The sequence below is a fragment of the Cupressus sempervirens genome, chromosome 4, assembly GCF_028749045.1.
Source record: "Cupressus sempervirens isolate cs-2001-9-10 chromosome 4, ASM2874904v1, whole genome shotgun sequence".
Lineage (NCBI taxonomy): Eukaryota > Viridiplantae > Streptophyta > Pinopsida > Cupressales > Cupressaceae > Cupressus > Cupressus sempervirens.
The window spans coordinates 663234061-663256329 of NC_143121.1; the positions used below are offsets into that span (position 1 = coordinate 663234061).

Below are 22269 nucleotides of genomic sequence, written 5' to 3' on the forward strand. Positions count from 1 at the left end.
ATCAATTATAATAATAAAGTTAATGATGAGATTTTGAATATCGATTTCAATATGATCAATTGATCTTGAAATTGAAACACACACACACACACACATATAATTATTATTATTATTATTATTATTATTATTATTATTAAACTGGCACAATTGATTTTACTGATTTGTTTCTATAAAACTGTAATGATGAAAGGATTGAAATAATTGGAAAATTAGGCATCTGAGCAACCAAGCTAGCCGAAGGAGAAACACCTAGCATTCCAAACATGCCTGACCGAGCTTTATTCTGTTCCAGACTTGTGTGGGAATTTGCTTCTTAATTCTTATTTTGCTGGATCCCATGGGCTCATGAAATAGTAACTCATCATCCCTAGGAGTAGTAGACTCTTTATTCTCTCCAAGGAATGAAGGCCCTTAGTAGTGGTATAAGAACCACATCTTGCTTGCTTCCAAACGTCATGGTCTGATTCTGGAGTTATGCCAAGGAGAGTAGAGGTCTATTCTGCTAATTGTGCCCTACACATTCCTCAATTTAGTTGCCCAATCTATTTTGGGCCTCTAGGTTTGGTTTGTTTTGTTATATTTATATGTTTCAATGTAGAGCCATGTCTTGTCTCTCTCTCTCTATATATATATATATATATATTCTAGAGATGTCTTAATGTAGAGACAAGACATGGCTCTACATTGAGACATGTTCCTACTCATAGTGTTGTTTCCTAACAGCTACTAATAAATCACATTGATCGGTTTAGATTGCCAATAAGGATATTGAGATGTAGTTTACAATATACATGATATGCGATATGCAATATGATTATAATATATGCAATCAGTTGCATAGACAATTACAATTTTATATATATATATATAAACAATGTAAGAATTACAGCAATGTCATTAGACACTGTATCAGTGATAGTTCACATTTATCACATTTAAAAAATTGAAGCAATATATAAATAGAGAACCATTTCCCACAATACATAAAAGTAATACAAAGTGGAACTAATTTTTATATCTCCACATATTCATGCACAGCTTTTAAATTAATTTCCGTCATCAATTGCAAAATTAAAGGGTGGTAAAGATCATCCCACAAGAAAAAGTTGTTCGAGCTCTGTAAGCTAATGCCCCTTTAGACCTCTATATTTGTTCACCACTCAACAAAAATGTTGACCAAAATGGTTTCACAGCTCGAGTAGAATAATCTTTAACAAACAAAAGGAAAAAAGACCAGCTCTTAAATTCAATGAGTAATCATATTTTTATGGTTTTTAACCATGTATTTCAACAATAGTTTGTTAGCGAGTGATCTGGTTTAACTTTAAACTCTGATTACTCTATTTCCAAGCGAATTTTTTTTTAGAGCATTATGATCATAAAATTTACACATGATCACTGAACCATGTGTCTCGACTCTCTTCTATACCTACATGTTAAGGGAAATTTGATTGAAAGGCCGGTACACAACTGTTCTGAGGTGCATTATGTAGTTTAAAATTGTCACTCATAAATTCGTAGATTTTGTCACATTGTAATTTTAATTGCTAGTTCAGCTGTCTTTTGATGAAAAGCGAAAATTTGAGGGCAGTGTTTTTAGTCTATTAAGCAACAAAGAGTTTCGCAATCTCAATAATTAATTGAACACATTTTTAGGTACATGAACCATTTGATAGCTCATGTACTATTTATGAATTCTCAACTCCATGTCTCATATTTAAAGATTAAACAGACTGCTAACGAAACAAATGTAAGATCCCCTTTTCCGAAAAAGCATGGACGTTAAAATGTTATAAACTAAAACCTACTGGTCATTCTTGAATAGTATTAAGTTTTACCAGTTCAGTTAAAATCCATATACCCGACCATAAATTATCTGTCTTAGTAAGATACGGGTATTCATTGGCAAGAGTGAAGTTTTGCATGAGTATGCGTACTAAGTCTAAAACTAAAACACTTTGTAGAGTAATTGTTTATTCCAATCCCTGCTAGACATTAAAAGTTAAAACTACAGATTCCTAAAACTGAAATCAAATAGTCATAGAAGGACACTTATAAGTTTCACCTAAGTGGCTCACATTCACATTTACCACCAAAAATCATGTCTTGGTTAGAAAGGATCTTTATTGGCCAAGGTGAAGTTATTTCATTTTGTAACAAATATAAGCACATGGTCTCAATTTTGCACTTACAATGTGTAGAATTATAGATCCTTAAATTTATAATTTTATTACTAGAACACTAAAAATTTGGCTCATCTCTACACCTCCCACCATAAATTGTGTCTGTGAAAACCTCTTCCTAATACATCACAAGCTATAAAGAATTGAGTTTTGAGTTTATATGCCTGCAGCATTTTCCCTTACCTACAAAAACTGTGTAATACGTATTAATTTAAGCTATATAATGCAAGTCTAACTCTATTTTAGCTTTTGATGCCTCGTGCAACAACTGAGTGTAGTTCAGCTCCCCATTCGATTTATTTATTCACAATTGAAATTGCACAACCTATTTAACATTCATAACAGGACATAAATGCTATGAAATTTGAAGGTCTCATTATCTTCATAAAAACAAAACAAACCAAACCCAGAGGCCCAAAATAGATTGGGCAACTACATTGAGGAATGTGTAGGGCACAATTAGCAGAATAGCCCTCTACTCTCCTTGGCATAACTCCAGAATCAGACCATGACGTTTGGAAGCAAGCAAGATGTGGTTCTTATACCACTACAGAATAAAGAGTCTACTACTCCTAGGAATGATGAGTTACTATTTCATGAGCCCATGGGATCCAGCAGAATAAGAATTAAGAAGCAGATTCCCGCACAAGTCTGGAACAGAATAAAGCTCGGTCAGGCATGTTTGGAATGCTAGATGCTTCTCCTTCGGCTAGCTTGGTTGCTCAGATGCCTAATTTTCAAATTATTTCAATCCTTTCATTATTACAGTTTTATAGAAACAAATCAGTAAAATCAGTTGTGCCAGTTTAATAATCTATATACTTTCTCAGATGTGACTTATATGGCCTTAATGGGGTGTGATTACTTTCATTCTACCTTTTGTACAATAAGCATAACTATCCTTTAAATTTCAAAGTAATATTAGTCACCTTTAAAATCTGGAAGGAAAATCAAAGGCTTTATTGGAGAAAAACTAGGCAGCCAAGAAACCATGGCAAGATTGCTGCTATTAGCCTTGCAACAACTCATGTACAATTGAAAGCATCATATCATACGAGTTTTCTTCCTCCTAGAAATATCTTAATTGCTCCACTACCCTTCTGTCATAAAATAGATTATTACTCCATGATGGCCTGTCAGAACAGAAGGGAAAATACGATCATAAAGCCCTGCGGTCCTAATAGGATATAGCCTTCCTGAACATATATGCACTTCAAACTTTTGCAGTTTGCACAAGTATAAAATGCTAACCACTGGATGGCTGACTTTGAGTTCGCTGATAATTTATATTAAACAATTTATATTTTCCATAGTTTAGAATTGCCTTTTGAAGATGCCTCGCCTTCTTTCCAATCACCCCAGCATTGTCCACCAAAAACCAATTGCTTGATCCCAATATAACTGGTACAGGCAAATCAGAGAAAAATCAACAAACCTCACTCGATCAGTATACTTCCACATTGTGAATTAGTTGGTAAAAAATTTTAAAATGTAGAAATTATTAATGCACATTACGTGCACAGCAATGTAAAGAAGGAAACAAATGATACATTTCTGAATATGCCAGCGCAAACCGTTTGAGGAAAATATCAGCAAACGATAAGTATAAGTTATCTTTTAAAAAGTCAGGAAGAAAAAATTAAAATAATTGGATTTTCAAATAACTCAAAACTAGAAAAAGGGAGCTTTTTTTGTTAGAATTTAAGGGCATTTCCATAGCATAGGGATACAGAGAACAAATAAAATGGAGTTAACCTATGAATTGTAGAAAATAGATTTTAATGTTTATATTCGTATTGCTGATGTTAACATTTTAAGAGGGCAATCACCAAATAGCGTCTAAGATCAAATATTAGCTAAGTTGATGAAGTAACTGAGATTAAAATTTATCAGACTTTTAAAAAGGGTGGTCAACAAATAGTTGCCCGAGCCTGAGATCAAAGATTAGCAAGTCTATGAAGTAACCGAACAAAACTTATCAGACAACGATCCAGCTGTTAGGAAATTAGTAAAAGTGGAAGCAATTTTGAAGTGATCCACAACTTTCATTGTGATTGAAGCAAGGAGATCTGTAGGGGTAGTTCAATATTTGAGAAGCTAATCAAATCATATTCTACAATTGCACTGCTTTATATTCTATAATGACAATTGGTAAGTGTCATGTCCCCGTATTTATAAGATTAAATAATAACAAAATATTATTCTAAATATAAATTTAGGAAATTGTATTTTGAAAATTATATTACAATATATAAATCATGAGTTATCAAATGAACCTACACATCCTTTCGAAAGCATGTCTCTACCATCGTTGAACATATAAAAAGATACAAGCGCAGAGGAAAAGAGGACACACACACCCAGCACTTCATATCCACACAAAGGGAATAGGAAACAAGTAAGGAGAGTATCAGAGAAACTATTAATTCATGTAGTGGCAGAAGTATACAGACTTACCCCCAGCAATAGAACAGAGGTGGAAAAATAAGAAGCATTTAATAATCAACACCATAGCACAGACCAGAGAGTAAGCAATGAAGAAATATGAAGCATTACATAATGAACAAACTTCCTTGAGAGGGAAGACTGAACAGAATGAATAATAACAAATGAAACATCATGTATACGGAAAACTAAAGCAAATTCCAGTCGGGAGTGACTCTCAGAAGAAACTACAATTAGATGGAGGATATTCTTGGTTGCTCATCACCATAACTGTCCAATCGAACAATATTGATTGCATAGACTTAATCAGCAAATAATATAAAGAGATCAATAAGGGAAGACATATTGAATAGGTAGAAAATGACAAAATGGACAAGATAAGAAGGGACGTGGCTATCCTCCCTACAAATTGTACCATTCACTGAATTTCAAAAAAAACGAAAACACAGTGAATTTTTTTGAAATTTTCAACATTTGATCTTTCATGATCTATATATTTTGTGATCGAAAACAACAAAAATTTTGAGAAAATTTCAGTGTTTTTGTGAATCTGAAAAAGAATCATGTTTGACTTTTTTTTGTCTTTGATGCATTTTGTCTAGAGATTAGCCAATGCCAATAAGAAGCCACGTTCATCAGTCACAGAGATAGAGGAGATTATCGGGAAAGAAAAACAAAATAGTCTAAGTCAGGAAACAAGAGCATTGGAACCAAACCTGAAAGATGTTCACAGCTATAGAATGATGGAACCAAACCTGAAAAGTGTTCACAGCTATAGAATGACGGCAGCAACTGCATACCAATTATTAGAATGAGATCACGTCATCATTTGAAGTAAAGTCAATATTGTAGACAATGATATAACCACTATTCTGAAAACCTTACACAGAGATATATGACGGATATGTGGATATGATAGGGGAGGGATTATTAATGGGAAGATTGAAAACAAGAAAATACATCCAGATTATAGTAAATGAATACCGCAAGAGACTAGGCATCATGCATGTATAGTCATACATATCGCAAGTATTAAATTTCTCCAGACATCTACAGCTACCATTTGGAGTGTTGGAGAATTCGAATATGCATACTTGTAGATTAATAAAGATAGTATGACTCACATCCACATATGAGGAATTTGGAGGCAGAATGGAAATATAAACAGATGTAAAAGAAGCATAATATAAACAGTATTTCAAGCCTATTAATTAATACAGAATTATATGAAGTTTATAGCCATAGAAGACAACTATGCAGAACCAATAAAAGGGAAAATATCTTGCAGATATAAGGAGAAGCCAATAGATATAGAAAAGATCTATGCAGATGTATAGAGATGGAAGTCAAAGCAATAACTTATAGGAACTTGATTTACATAACTATACAACTCCATCAAGATAAATTTTAAGAATGGAGTACAAGTTTTAATGGAAAGAAGTCTTTTAGAGTAGATTGTAAGGTGAATAATCTTAAAGCTCAGTAGTCAAAGAAGGGGACATTACAATAAGTCCTCCATACGGGGCAGAACTCAACAAAAGACATTTATTTAGTTGAAGTCGAATTCAATAGAAGACGTGTTTAGTCGAAGTAAAAGATTAGCAAGCCACTAGTTTTGAGTTTGACAATACCTGTCTCACTATTATTTTAGTTTGAGACTTTTTTTTTTAATTTCTTTAATTATTATTTATTATTTATTGTGATTAATTATTATTATTATTCAAGCCCAAGTAAACTTGAACCCAAGACCTCCTAGATAAGAGGCTTACAATTTACCATAGTATTCTAGGCTCTTGCCTAGTTTGAGACACATGTTAATAATAAAATATATTTAAAAAGTAAAAGTCATGTATACATCTATATATATTGAATATTTGATATATATATTGAATATTTGATATATTTATTGAATATTAAAAATTGAATATATATGCATACCTTATTAATGGGGCTCGAAAGGAGGAATTGTAGAGATGGGCTGAAATGGGATGCTCCAGAACCAGCCTGGATCAAGATCAACTTTGATGGCACATCAAAAGGAAACCCAAGGTTGAGCAGAGCTGGTTGTATTGCTCGGAATCACTTGGGGGTGATCTTAGGGATGAGATCTATACTATTGAGAGTCACAACAAACAATGATGCGGAGTCCAGACCAGCTTTGAGTGGGGTGAAATTTGGTCTTGAACTGAGAGTAGAAAAATTGCATCTAGAAGGGCATTTGCTACTAACTGTCAATGCAATTAGACAAAGATAAACACCTAACTGAAAACTCCACAAATAGGTTGGCACAATTTGGGAGTTGATTGGAAAATTCTCTAAATTTTAAATAAACCATGTTTATAGGGAGCGTAATGATGTGGCTGATGAGCTGACCAATTTGGCATCAGAATCGCTCTTGCAAGAGTTAGCAATGGTCTATGACATAAACAACTAGCTTTGGAAAAGGTAGCGACATCCTTTATATTCAATGTGTGCACGTGTTGTGTGGAAAATTATGACAATAAAGGAAGCGGTATTAACTTTTCCATTTGGAGAATGTTACGGTTAGGACTGATTAGTGACTGATACTGTGGCTTTAATCAAATATAAGCTTGTGTGGAGAAAAGATGTCCTTGTTTATGTTATCAATTGTCACTCCCAAGTCTTATATGAGGCAAGTACAATAATAGGACATCTAATATGGCCTCACAATAGATGAAATTAATAATAAAAAGTAATGGGAGGACACCTCAGTAGATGGGATGACAAAACAATTATTATTGGGAGGAAAGGTTGAGAGTAAAGGGAGGAGTTTCCCATTTCAGCACTTAAACCTTGAAAAAGTTCTTTGTGTCTCTATTTGGGTGTTTAGGTGAAACTAGAATTGGCAATGATGGACACACCAGTGAGGTTACTCAATTAAAGAAGACAGATGGTTTTCTTAGGGGGGTTCTCTAACAATTGGTTAAGGCGCATTTTTAAATCAAGTCACAATTTAGTTTTTCATGTCATCAAGATGAGTCTAGGGACGAAGTATTTCTAGGCCAATCATCAATAAAATGTTAACTCGGGTGTGGCAGTCATGTTGTTTGGCATCAATGTTGGATGAAGAGGAGACAAGAAGAAAGGGACAAGTGGCTCCAAAGGTATATCCAAGAAGGACTAATGGGCTTTGACAAATAAAGCTCGAATGTGGAACTGGATAGTGAAAATGGGGAATCTGAATGACAGGGTTGCAAGTGAGCAATGTATAAGGACTCGTTGAAGTCAACTGAGGAGCTAGGCATTGTGGTTCAAGTTGCAAATTTAAGGCTCGACTTCTCTCTAGAAAGAGTCAAAAATAATAATTTCTTCTAATATACAATGGGGATATTAAAATTAAGCTAAAGATTATAGTACTGCTCCATTTTGTGTCAAGAGGTCTCTACATAAATAGTATGTGGGGATATAGGGTTATAGATGTGGGAACTCTAGTTTGTGAAACGAGTTACACGATGGCATGAGAATAATTTGTGACAAAAAGAAAATGTAAGTGGTATAGTTGGTCAAGACTCCTAGCTGTTTGTTCTTTGGGGTTCGTGGAAAGAATCTTGCCTTTTTTCCTCAAGAAGCAAAGGAAGAAGTCTCTTAGTCTCTTATGCAAAATCTAAAAATGAATCCAATGAGATTTTCAGATTTAGAATGATTCATGAATGAGACTTAAATAGACTTCAATTCTTGACTCAGTCCTCGGGAAATGAATGCATACTCTAGTCAAAATCCGTAGCTGGAAAAGTATGGGAAGTTAGAGATTAAAATGCACAATAATAGGAACCATTTTGACCAAAACAGATGCAATATACAATGCATATCAAAAATGTTGTCCAAGGAATCAAATGCAACATGAAAAGGATTGTAAACAAACAGGAAATGAAATATAATACCTGAGAACTTACCTTGAAACAGCACCTTGAAGATTTGAGGGAGAAAATGACTAGATAAGAAGCAATTTTGAGCAAAAATGTGCCCTAAATGGGCTGTATTGTGAATAAAATACCTCCAAACCTGCATTTTTTATGAGCTAAGAAATGACCCTTGATCAATTTAATGCAAAAATAACCCTATTGGAGGAACAGATCTTGAGTTTTTGGTGATGAATCTTGTGCTTCTTTGCTCCAAAAAGCCGTTTTCTACTAAAAACACCCAAAGAGTGGATTTTTACAACTCCAAAACACATGTTTTTCACTTGGAAATTGCCACCAAAGGAGTTTGATTAAAACACATGTAACAGAGAATAAAGACAAGCATTTACAAGTCCAAAACACATGCTTTTCAACCCCAAATAACTACTCAAGCTTTAAACGCATAAGGGGTATGTAAAGACAAATCTCCTGGGAAGAAAAGCATGTGCTTTTCAATGCCAAATCGTCGCTTTAGCCTCCAATGGTTAATAACTCATTAAAGATGCACTTTTTCATTGCCAAAACACATGCTTTGGCCTTCAAAATCGCCACTAATCACTTGCAAAATATGATATAGACGTGGTTTTTGTAATAAAAAAGTTAAAACACATGTTATGAACCTCAAAAAATGCAATTAAATCATAACTCAATTCAAAAAAATGCAATAACATGTGCTTGTGGGTTCAAATTCCCACTTATAAGCATTTAAGTGGTATAAAAACGTGTTATTGGACATAAAAAGTCCACCTATATGGATTTAGGACTTATATTTTATTGGCAGTGGGTTTTTAATAGGTGTTTGCATGTTGATCATATACAATTAGTAATAAAAACCCCACCTTTATGCGAAAACAATGTCAACAAAGAAGGGTTTCTTGAAAAGTGGACAACTAGCATGGTGATTCCTCTCATCAAACTATTGCACTATTATGATTAACCCCCTCCTTGGGAAGCTCTTTGGTAGCATGGTCGAATGCAAAATCAGCAAATGGGCTGAATCAAAAGATAAAAAGGCTAAGGGACAAGCAAGTTTCAGACTAAAGCATTCCACTATTGATCATTGGGTTACACTTCAATTCTTGGTTGAAAATATATGGAATATAGAAGGTGCAAAGGCCTTTTTGTTGCTTTGTTGACTTTTAAAAAGCCTTTGATACTGTGTCGTGCAACAAGCTTTGGCTTAGAATGGAAGAACTGAAAATTCCTACCAAATTTAGAGCCACGACACATAGACTATATGAGAATGTCATGGCAAAAATCAGAACTAAGGATGGGATGTCAAAGTGCTTTGGCAACAATATAGGTGTCGAACAAGGATGTCCCCTTTCCCTAACCTTGTTTGGGTTATATATCAATAAGTTAGAAGAATGCTTAGACAAGAAAAATGGAGATGGGGTTCAACTAGCTAATTATGTGATAAAGCTACTCTTATATGCAGATGACCTCATTTTAACCACTAAAACAACAAAGGGTTTGAAGGAACACTTGAAGGCACTTGATAACTTCTGTCATGTAGTGTCCACCCATAGTTTACTATTCCATTATATATATATCAAACTCTTTTATGCCTATTTCATGCATGTGTTAGTTTCAAGAGTATTGGATTTATACTTATGAAAATATTTCATGACTTGGTTTACATGTATATCAATGGAGAATTACTTAGTTGATTATATTTCACATGTTAATTGATGATTATCATTACTAGCGCATTAATGATGCTTTAATGGGTCTTAGCTAGTAAATGTGGTTACTTTCATGATGATATCAAATGATGAGTTTTCATGTTTGAATATGTGATGATTTATACCCAAGACTTATTATAGTACTTATCACATACTTGTATGTGTATGTTGTGCGTGTTTGTTTTACTTTTTTGTCTGACATGTCTGATGTGGTTGAAGGAGTCGTAGTCACCTGCTAGTCGAGATCAACACGATATACCACTTCCCGCCATTGCTTGTTTAGTTTAGATATATATATATGCATATGTACATGTTTGGATTTTATGCAGGAATGTAGGTACCGGGCATCGACTTCCCTTAATTGTCAGGATGAGCGTGTCCTATCACAATAACTCAATGGTAAGAATGGGGAGATAATCTTCAGGTCCAATCCTAGCCATAACCTAAATACTTGTTTTGCAAGGAGGACTCGTAACTAACTTTCCACCTGTTTTAAAATCTTTGAGTTTATCTTTGTCTGTGTTGTTTGGTTTTGAGCTTTGGTCTATTTTGGTAATGTTGCTTTTACTTAGATTTCGCTATGTGATTTATTTGGCAAATGATTTAATTATAATATTTTGGTTAATCATATAATAGTGAGAATTATTAAATATTATTTGATTAAAAAGAAAATATTAAAGCATGAGAATATTTAATTAATTAAAAAAACTAATTAAATATATGTTTTACATTAAAAGCCTTAATTTAGAAGTCTAAATTTAAAAAATTGGTTAAAGAGAAATTAGACTATGATGATATTTAATTAATTATTAATTAATTAAATATGTACTTCAGTTTAAAAGATTTAATTTAAGTTGGACAAAATGAGAATTTAAATATTAAAATATTAAAGATTTAATATTGTTTTATTATAATTATTTATTTAATAATAATTAAATTAGAGTTGCATTTAAACAATGAGTTTTGATTATTATTATTAATTTAAATAATAAACTATGTTTTAATTAGTACTTGTACTAATTAATAAACTGGAGGAAAATAAAATATAAACTAATATAATTTAAAGATAAAGTTATAGTTCTAATTATGGTGTAGTTATATACATTTAATTTAATAATTATTATTTAGGAGTTTTATTCTAATAATAAACTCTAAATAATGTTATTAATTAAATTAATAAATATATTATTAAAAATACTTCGAAAATTAATTAAAGAGAGAGCTAATTATTTAAATTAAGATATTTTGTAATTAAATATCTAAAAGAGTTGTGCATGAAAAGGTAAAAAGTAATAAATTAATAAATAGTAATTGATCAATGAGTTCTCTCTCGTGATTGCACAATCAGAGCCCCAATTTAAGGGAGAGCTCTTTATCAGAGATCTAGAGCTCATTTTGCAATTACACAGGTTTCGAAGAGCAAAATGGAGAATTGGATCAAAAGAATTGTTGAAAGTTTCAGAGTGTTTGGATTTGCATGCATTCACAGATTTTAGCTATGCTCCACGGAGTTTCCGGGACGGGGACGTTTTAGGGGACGGGAACGTGTTTCCGGTACGGGTACGGGTCGAAGCCAAAATTTAGGGGACGGGACCTCAGGGGACGGCTATAAAATATAGGGAATTTTAAATTTTTTATATATGGAGAATTAGACTTCTTTAGAGATATATTTCTGATATGCATACCATAACAATGATAAATCATAACATTGATAAACCATTCACCATAGAATACATGGAAATTGAAAACTATTAAGATTAGAATCAAAATGAGAATATGATATGATGATATATCCGAATATCGCATACAATTAGCAAAAATGCCCAAAGGCTCCAAGTATCAATCTATCATCATCATGCATGAAATGAAAATCAAAATGACACAATGAAAGTAAATACTAGAAGTGTAAATGAGATGTCCAACTCCATAATAATCAAAAGCAATAATGTATCTGAGTATCTGAAAAGCAGAAAGCCAAATATATGGCTGTCCTCTAGGAATCTAAATCTCTATCTAAATCAAGATCATCATCAATCTCATCCTCTGAATCACTGGCAGGGGTAGGCAGAGGGTCCTCATCCAATGGAACTCCAAGCAGCCCTGGGGGTGTGTTATCCTCATCAATCTGCAATGCATCCTCAGGATTAACATCCCAACGTAGTGCTGGAGTCTGTCGATACTCAAGACTCTGTCGCTCCTGTAGTCGCAATACACTATGAACAGCCACAAGCTTCTCTGATCGTCTAGAGGTAAGGTTGTTCCTCTTGACCGATTGAATGAAGCTATATGTAGACCAATTCCTCTCTGCAGCAGAGGAACTCGCAACCTGTGAGAGAAGACGGGTGGCAAGGGCTTTCAGCTCAGGTGCATCTCTACCATGCCATGTCCACCATCCAATCGGGTCCTTTTGAGCTAATGTAGCTCTATCAGTCCTCGCCTCTGGTCTACCAAATGTTGGACCACGAAGATTGGCAAAGTCAAGCCATTGCCCTCGAATTTTTGCAGCATCCTCTGCACTATACATTTTTGAAAGGGCCTTGAAGAAGCCGTCCTTCACCTATATTGAACAAACAAAAATTAAGAAGTGAGAACTTAGAGTTTATAAACTTTACAAATAAAATAAAATATTTAAAAATGTATTATAAAATCAGAATTCTTTAATAAATTAAACTCACCTCCTCATCATTAGATGGAAGCACTCTCCCAGGCCTTGGTGCATACCATTTTGGATTGACTGCATAGGCTGCCATATGAAGTGGGTTGTTCATAGTGTTCCACCTTTTCATTACAATGGGCTTAAGATGCTCCTCGTAGAACTCCAAAGTAGGTTCCTTATCTTTAACAGCTTGCTTGATCTGCCCAAGCATGCTATCAAAAGTCTCATAAATCTCTCCAAGGCTAGGAGAGTCAGTATCAGCATATCTAATGACCTGCACAATAGGGTCAATGAAGGAGCAAATGTATCTGCAAATGAAAGAAAATTGCAAGTGAGAAACATAATATGTTAAAAAAATCAGCAAGTGCTTAAATCAATTTTTTTTTTTTATTAAATCAGCAATAATAACAATTATGATATCCACCAATTCTTAAGTTTCTTACCTCATTGTGGTCCACCAATGTTCATCTAGGATTCTTCGTTTGACAAGTCTTCCATCTGGGGTGCTTGATTCATGCCATCTATTCCACTCTGCATTGACCACCATGGATTGTAAGGCCTCTTGGACCTCAAGCATCCTCTCCAACAAAATGAAGTAGCTAGCATATCGAGTCTCCACAGGCTTGAGGAATTCTTTTTTGGAAAATGTCCTAAATAATGCAAGAGATGTGTGATGATTGCAAATAAACATTTGCACGTCTCTAGCCTCAAACACCATAGTCTTTATCCAATCAATTTTCCCAAAGTCCTTCAAGGTGTTATTCAATGCATGTACACAACATGGGGTCCAAAAAATGTGTCTATAGGTGCTCTCTATTATCAATCCAGCTGATTTACACACACGGGCTGAATCAGTGACTACTTGCACAACATTTGAAGTCCCTACCTCTTCTATAGCATCCTTCAAAATCTGAAATTGGAAGGATGCATCCTTCTTTTTTCCCGAACAATCAATGGCTCTAAGAAAATAGGCCCCTGCTGTACTAGTGACAATAAGATTGATGAGTGGCCGATGTTTGATATCGGTCCAACCATCCATGATAATAGAACATCCATCACTCATCCATGTTTGCCTCATATCCTCCATCAAAATGTTTACTTTTGAGTACTCTTTGTCAAGGATAGTGGTGCGTAATTTAGTCTCTCCTGGTGGTACAAATGAGGGACCAGCAGCATAAATATCTTTGCACATTTGTTTATAGAATGAGGAACGAGAAACATGGTATGGTATGCCATGAGCAACAAGAAATCTGCCAATGGACTCTTCAGCTCTATCTTTTGCTTGTATGTTAAATAAATCAGCCACATTGGTATCTCTCTTAGTCTTGGCCTTTCCCTTCCCTTTACTAACAGTGCTAGTGGGAGTCAATGAGGGTGTGGGTGTGCTACTCATAGGACCCCCGGATTTCAATAACTCCCCCTCCACATACAACCTATTGGCCTCAAGTTTTTCTTCCTCCGTAATTTTTTTGCAACCTTTCACCCCTTGCCCACCTATCCATAAAAGATGGCAATACACTCTTGTGTAGCTCCCAAAATAATGCTTCTTACATAAATGACACTCCCATTCCCTACTACCCCCCGAATTTTTCTTCTTATTCTTGTCTACTTTTGTGGCAAATTGTAGGAGAGGTTTCTTAGGGTTGAATGGGCCTTTGGCATATTGTTTTAAGGCTTTGGAAGGGCACTCAAATGGATTAGGCATAGGGACATCTACATTAGGCTCATCAATGGCTGCCCTAGGTCTTTTTCTTGGTCTTTGTAATTGTGACACTTGAGTTTCTTGCATGGCAACTTCCATGCTATCACTACTTCCCTCACTCTCACTGCTGCTCATGTTTTTGCCTTTGGATTTTACAATGATTTATAGTATACTGCTGCAAGTTATAGAAAAAAAAAATATTTCAATGTTCCATTAACATGCCCTCTTTATGTCATTGAAAAAAATGAAAAATGACAACAAACAACAATGAAGTTTGAATCAAACAAAAAGAAAATAAAAAACATACCTAGAATGAAGTAGAAATGAAGGCAAAACTTTCTCTTCCACCTCCAAAACACACTCCTCTTTTGTTGTTGTTGAATGTTCAATGTTTTCCTCTTCCTCTTCCCAACTTGCAAACAACTCCAAATGAGCAATGAGCTCCAACTTTAACTATTTAAGAAGACACATTAGGGTTAACAACTTAACATCCATGTGGGCCCTAGGCGGAATAGAAAAGATTAAATTTTTTTTTAAAAAAACCATTTTTTTTAACTTTTTAACTCACCCATGGCCGGCTGGAAAATAGGGGACGGCGTGGGCAAAAGGGTACGGGCGAGGGACGGGAACGCCGTCCCCGGTACGGAAATCCGTACCCAAGTTTCCTACGAAATTTTTTTTTGCGTTTCGGGGACCGTCCCCTTTCCCCTCAAAAAGGGACGTCGCAGGGTACGTCCAAAATCCGTACCCGCGTCCCCGTTTCGTACCCGGTACGGGTACTAGGGTACAGAGGCAGGGGACGCGTCCCCGTGGAGCATAGGATTTTAGTAATGGTTTTGAGGTAGAGTTTGAAAACCCATTGTAGAATTTTATTGAAAGATTTGTCTACTTCGTGTCTTCCTGGGTGTTTGCATATTGCCTATTAATTTACTGTATTGATTGTTGAATAAAGAATTATGTTGTAAATTTTAAAAAAGGAAAATTTATTAATCAAGAAAACTTTACTGAGGAAAATTATAGAAAAAACTGTAGAAAATTATTGTGACCGTATTCTTATAAACCCCTTCCTAATATAACGAAAATTTAATTATTGAAACATGGAAGAAAACAATAAATTGAACAGTTAGGGTTTCACCTTTAAATTTGTCATTAAAACTATGTGATTATCATGAATTTTCTAAATATAGATGAATATTCTTCTTACATCTAAAATAATTTAATTGCAATATTTATTTGGAATGCAAAAGATTAATTGAGAGGAAAGCATGTTGTAACTAAACTTATGCATATATGTGATAGCAAATATACTAAAAATAGAAACCAAGTGTAGTATGGTTATATGCATGTGAAAACAAATATACTAAAAATAGAAGCTAAGTATAGTAGGGTTGCATGTGAAAACAAATATGCTAAAAATAGAGAACCAAGTATAGTATGGTTGCATGATTTGAGAGATCAAAGACATGCGAAAACACTAATTGCATGTCTATTTTTATTTTATATAATTTAATTTTCAGATTTATTTATTTAAAAAAAATTAATCAATTAAAAATAAATAAATAAATATTTTATTAATTTCAAAAATTAAATAAATATTATTCATTTAGTTTAAGTGGATGTTATCATTATTGATTCTTAATTAAACTTTTGGTTGCATATAAATGATTTTATATTTATTAATGCAAAAGGAAAGTTAATAAATAAATATTTATAATTTTATTATATTTTTAAAGAAGTTGTGGTGGAATTCACTTTGAAATCATTTAGTTAATAACTATTTGATTTTATGAGAGAAATTATAAATAATTAAATTAAATTTATAATTTTATCTCTAGTTGCATTATGAATTAAAAGAAAGGTATATATTAATATTAGACTTAAATTAAAGTCATATTAATATTTTAGAAATTGAAATTAATATCAATATTTAAATATAATAATATACATTTATGTTATTAATTAAATCATTTATGATTTAAGATTATTTAAATTAATAATATGACAATATTGCATGATATTTTATATGCACAAAAAAATTGGATATTTAAATACTTATTGTTTTAAATAAATATATTAACAGAATAATTTTACATATATATATATATATATATATATATATATATATATATATATATATATATTCTTACTTTATTTCTAAACAAATCCTTATGACACAAATTAAACAAGAGAAATTGGTGGAATTAAATCGAGTGGCTGAAAACTATGTGTTTTCTAATATTCTATTTATAGTCTTGTGATATTTATTTTCTTGATAGTTTTTCTTTGTGAGTTGTTTCATTGACCAATTTAGGATGTGCACTAGAGGCATTTTTGAGATTTCTTTTATGATTATTTGACTGGATGTCATGATGAACTTTATGATTTGAATTGAGATTTACGTTTTATGAGATCTATACTATTGAGCATTTATGAGAACTTGAGTTTCGAGAACCAATGTTATTTTTTGGGTTGCCTATTAAGGAACCAAATTCGATCAATATTACTCTTGTGGTATGGTACACTATTGTGGTTTGTGATTTTTGAGAAGGTAGTCTAGGTACATGTCTATGAGAGTGGCTCACAATGGAGGCCGAGGCCCAAAGTGGCTGTCAGGGTAACTCATTGTAAATTGTGTAACAAGTGATATCATAGTAATTAAAATATCTTGCCTAGCCCTTTTCCTTGAGATATATTAAAAAGATATGTTAGAGATTTTTCCTCATCCATGCCTTGAGTGCTTGTATAGACTAAGGATGAGATGGAGATGATACCTTGAGAGGTATGACTAGTTTCCTCATTTTCACAAGAGGGTATCCTAGTTCCGCATAGAGTCATTAGGGGCCGGGGTCTTGAGAGACTGCCCGGGTAACCTTAGAGTTGGCTCATGTGATAACACTCCATAATATATAGCCTGAGTCTCCTTCATGGTTTTTTTATATTTGCCTCTAGTAGTGTACTTGTTGGATATTACTTTTGATGGTGTATTTATTGTGAGCTATTACTCATTGATTGGATGTCATTTATTGTTGACAGTTGACTTTTATTAATAAATGATTAGTTATTCATTAGTGGTGTTTTTATTGTTAGAGTTAGTGATTGGTAATTTACTTTTATTGATAACAGTTGTTATCTGTTAGTCATTGTGCTTGTAACACTTGACATTGATTTTGAGGTGGTTGTATATTTTTTTGGTCTTGGTATTTGTATATTGACTTGGTATGAGGTGTTAGTATTCAAATGAGTGTCCTTTCGATTTTGATTATCTCTTCTTCTTGAGTAGTTTGTGTTACCCTTGAGGTAGTTTTCGCTATCAAGATTCTTTGCCTAGGATTATTTTATGATTGTATTATCTATGTGTATCGTACATTATCTCTCCTACACGGTGAGAGTGGGAGCTTGATTAGGTGACCACGCAGTCGAGAGGTAGTGTATTCTTACCATTTGAGTCCCTCTCGAATTGACAGATGTTGGATGCTCCTTGATACAATGGTACCTGTTGGGTGGATATTTTGCAACCGACAATTTTGGGTAAAAATTCAGTCGCAAAGTAGGATGACCAGCCACAACGTGTGAAACGGAGTCTCTCCTACCTTAAAAGGAAGGCTCCCCCTTTTCACCATTCCTTGGATCAACTCAAGGTAAGCAAGAAGTCGAGAGATTTTATAAAAAAGGTGTTACCACCATCCTTTCTTCTTAACTTTCAAGAAAGAATCCACTTATTCATGGAGCGAGTAATGGGCGGGGTGAAAATCTAATTACACTTCTATCAAGAGTTGGAAAAAATGATACCGATGAACCTTCACTAACTCGAAGGCTAACTAAAAATGTACTGGTTTGGCTCTAAGTCCAGTCCTACTTCTATATGAAAAACTTTACAATTAGGGCACAAAGACTCCTAAAGGTAAGAATACTTAGCTATTTTACGAATTAAGAAGAAAATATAAGCTACAAATGAAGCTTCTAGCTAAATACTTTCACAATTGCTCCTGGTCAAAGCTCTGACTTCAATTGCCTCTTAACTCTTTTCTATTCAATTCACGAGATACAACTACTAATAACACAAAATAACATGAATCAAAGACAACTTGGATGAATTATAGACAAAGCTTACAATTCACACAAATAACAATCTCACTTAATCAAAGTTAAGTCTCAAATGCTCCTTTGTATTCACTATCTCTCAAAATAGTGCTTACACAAACAAAGTTCTACTAGCACAATTTCTCTAGAGCTCTCTTGCATAAAGATAATGATGATTTTACAATGAGGGGGGCACTCCTTTATATAAGCACAGGAGTTGAGAAAAAGATAGAGAAAAAGGTGAGAGCAACTCAACCAACTTTGACCTAGTCTAACTACAGGAGAAAATAAAGTGTTACATGCAACTCGCATTACATCCTTTACATACATGTAACTCGTATTACATGTAATTATATTTTTTCATATAATGCATTCTTTACAACTACTAACATGAAATAAAAACAAAAAAACAATCTTAGAGATTGTTTCTCAATGCCTTGAATTTGACAATGATGTCACACGTTGTGGGAAGATTAGCAATTTCCATAATCTTCGATATGGCTTCTACTCTCACTTCACTTTCATATGTTGATCGCACAACTTTGGAATTTGTTGCCGTAGTATCTAACAAATGTTTTGTCAAAGATTTATACAAAACAAACTTGTTCATCCTATGTGAACCAAAATCTTTAGAATCTACATCAGCATTGATCCTATTGGTATATTATGAATTTACTATCTCTGTTGCACTAAGCTTACCAAATTCATCAGTAATATAACATCCCATCTATTCCAAATCACAGATAACACTTGTTTCGACTACTTGACAATCTCCAAAGGCCACCTACAACTTTGTGATCAGCTTCCTTAATGTCTCCTCCTTGTAACCAATGAGCTCTTGAAATCTAAATAACATTTAACATGACGCAAGAATGTCACATGAAACCAAAGTATCCAAATCAGATTTCACCATTTCATCTCAATCATCAAGGATTTCTTTCAAGTTATCTGCTTCTAGAGTCAACGGAGAAATTAAGTTTTGCTCAATTTCATTCATCTCTTTGACACACCTAAGAACTGCAAATGTCTTTGTGATGGCTCGAACTCCTTCAGAAATGATTTCTTGTATCCAAGACTTAATAGCTTCAATCAGCCTTCTTTCTTTAGATGTTTGAGACATAACAAAATTTTAAAAAGATTGTTTTTGGATAACCTCATTCAAACGAGATATCTCCTATTTCAACCGATTATTCTTTTCCCAAAGCTCATGATTGTTTTTTGATACATTGGCCAATGCATCTTGAGCATCTTACAAACAACCCAAACGTGATTGCTTTCCAACTTCAACCTTAGTAAACTTGTAGTCAAAATGAGTAAGTTCTTCAATGGGTTTATCTACCAAGGGCTTAGCAACCTCAACAAATTTGGTTTTATCAGAACCAACCAAAATTCTGGAAACAATCTTATCTTTCAAAGATTTGGATTTAGTCTTCTTAACAGGAAGATTGTCAGGAGGAACAACCACTTTCCTTCTCTTTGTTGTTATTTTACTCAACCATGCAAGCAGGCTGAAACTTTCATCTACAGAAGCAAGCACAGTGGAGACCATTGGTATTGATCCAGATTGTATATTTGTAGTGATTGAGCAATATTCAATCTCTACTGTTGAAGGCATAGGAACATGTTGAGAAGACTTCGTCATGAAGAGTTCAAATCTTGTCAAAGATGTATCAAGTTGGGAAACTTGACCATTGGTAAGAGTCGAAAAATCTTCAAACACATTTGCTAAGTGATCATATTGTTCATGTGTAGGGATGCGAGGAGCAGCAGAAGAAATAGGAAGACAGGAATGGAAGGAGTGAAAACAGTGGAAAATAAATTCACGTCATCATCAATCTCATGCAAAAAGAGTTCTTCATGTATAGAAGACATACAGGCTTGTGCAGGCTTTGGGGGAGATATGATCATGATTTCCCCTTCTTCATCTGAATCTCCCTTATCAAATTTTGTTTCCAATTCTTCTTCTAATTCTACTATTGATTCTTGAATTGACTCAGGAACTTGAGATGATTTTGTTCCTTTTCCGCCCTTAAATTTGAATTTGAGGAAACCCTTGGCATCAGAAGATGAGGCACCATCTTTTCCTGTAATCTCCAATTGTCATTTTCTACCAAGAGGACCAAAACTTCCACAATCCAAGCCCATCTTAGGATTTACTCTTTTAAGGCCTTTACTTTTCAACCATTTGTTAGTGTTCACTAGGATGGATTGAAATCTGTCCATGATAAATGTACCTTCCTTTTATTGTCATTGGATAGGAAAAAGGCATTTCTTATCAAAGCCAACTTGATGGCACTTCGGATCAAGAATGTTGCCATCATCTTCAACTTAGAAATCTGAAGGGATTTCCAACATGTTAAGATCAATTATTTGCTGCAAGGTTAATCTGCAATAATCCATCTTCATGATATCAAGTTTTGTCCTCATATCTATCCAGATGTCTTCGATGTGATGAACATGAGTGAAGGCTCTTTTCATCTAAGAATTCATCTCTCAATAGTCAAAATCAAATCTAGCCTTGAACTTCTTCAAGGTAATCAACTGCAACTCTGCTTCCATATTCTTTGCTTTAGGCACAGAAATGATTGAATAATTGCCAATAGCCAAAGGCCTGGCTGAGGTAATGCCAAAACCAGGCCTATGTGAAGCATGTTAATCACTCTACACATCCATGAGTTGTCTAGCTAACTCCATCAAGATGATTCGATTTGTAGCATACCTAGGTAAGGTATACGGCTCTCCCTTGAAATATCCAACTCTCAAGTACGTGAAAGTGGGAAACTGAAGAAAAATACAGCCGTAATGGTTCACCTTCTTCCATGCTGCATCGAATACTCTTTTGATAATCAACTGCTTATCAAACAAGCACCGAAGATATCCGAAGAAGGCATCTTGGACTCTTCTGTAGTGGAATTTACTATTTGCCAAAGTGATTTGGTCATAGTAATCCCAAATAAGAACTTGAAGACGATCTTCTTTGGTAGAAAGACCAGAGAAAGATCCCATGGCAACAGCAATGTAAACTAGATAAGAATTCATGTAGAAAGGTACTGATGTTCCCACATGGCATATTTGCTGGCAAAGCGCAGTACTGATAAGTTCTCCCCAAAAGATATGTTCTTTATTCTCCATAATTTGAAACATGAACTTATACATCCATGGCTCAAAATCAATAGAATTTTTAAGGCCACAAATCCAACTGAGAAGGATAATAAGATCCTTATACTCTTGTTTGAAATTTGACTAATGAACGATCTTTGGCCATCTGGAGAAATTGCTTCTTTTATTGTCTAACCAGTAAAGGTTGACATACTTTTGATAATTACTCTTTTGTTCATTCCAACTAACCAATGATGATCCTTTAGTCAAATCAGCACATTCTGATTTATGTGGAACCTTGAAGATTTGTTCTATAACCTCAGGATCTAAGCTAATGATAACCTTGCCGTCAGCATCTTTGATAGTTTTCATCTTGGGAGTAAACCACCGTGCACATCCATAAACAAAGTCAGGTTCTATAGCCGCCATAGGAAATGTGGATACTAAATGAATGTTGCTTCTCCCAATGCGCTTCATTTCATGACTAGCCAGAGCCTCA

At 34.1% G+C, this 22269-nt stretch overlaps 2 protein-coding genes across 3 annotated transcripts in view; both read right to left on the bottom strand.

Moving 5' to 3' along the window:
* Positions 1–3122: 3122 nt before the first annotated feature.
* LOC149563004 (uncharacterized) overlaps positions 3123–22269 on the bottom strand; it is a 92509-nt gene continuing 73362 nt past the window's right edge. The window contains exons 8-9 of one of the 2 annotated variants that reach the window (XM_089826443.1): positions 5345–5420; positions 3123–3584 (exon numbers count right to left, since the gene is read on the bottom strand). In XM_089826443.1, coding sequence (XP_089682569.1) covers positions 3537–3584; positions 5345–5420 — 124 coding nt within the window. In that variant the 3' untranslated portion in view covers positions 3123–3536. The remainder of the gene's footprint in view (positions 3585–5344; positions 5421–22269) is intronic. The other variant, XM_089826444.1, reaches the window with a different exon arrangement.
* On the bottom strand, positions 12132–15039 carry LOC149563005 (uncharacterized). The gene is made up of 4 exons (XM_089826442.1): positions 14899–15039; positions 13333–14766; positions 12909–13197; positions 12132–12790 (listed from the first exon to the last, which is right to left on the bottom strand). The coding sequence occupies exons 2-4, from the start codon at positions 14724–14726 to the stop codon at positions 12227–12229; spliced, it is 2247 nt and encodes a 748-aa protein (XP_089682568.1). The 5' UTR covers positions 14727–14766; positions 14899–15039; the 3' UTR covers positions 12132–12226.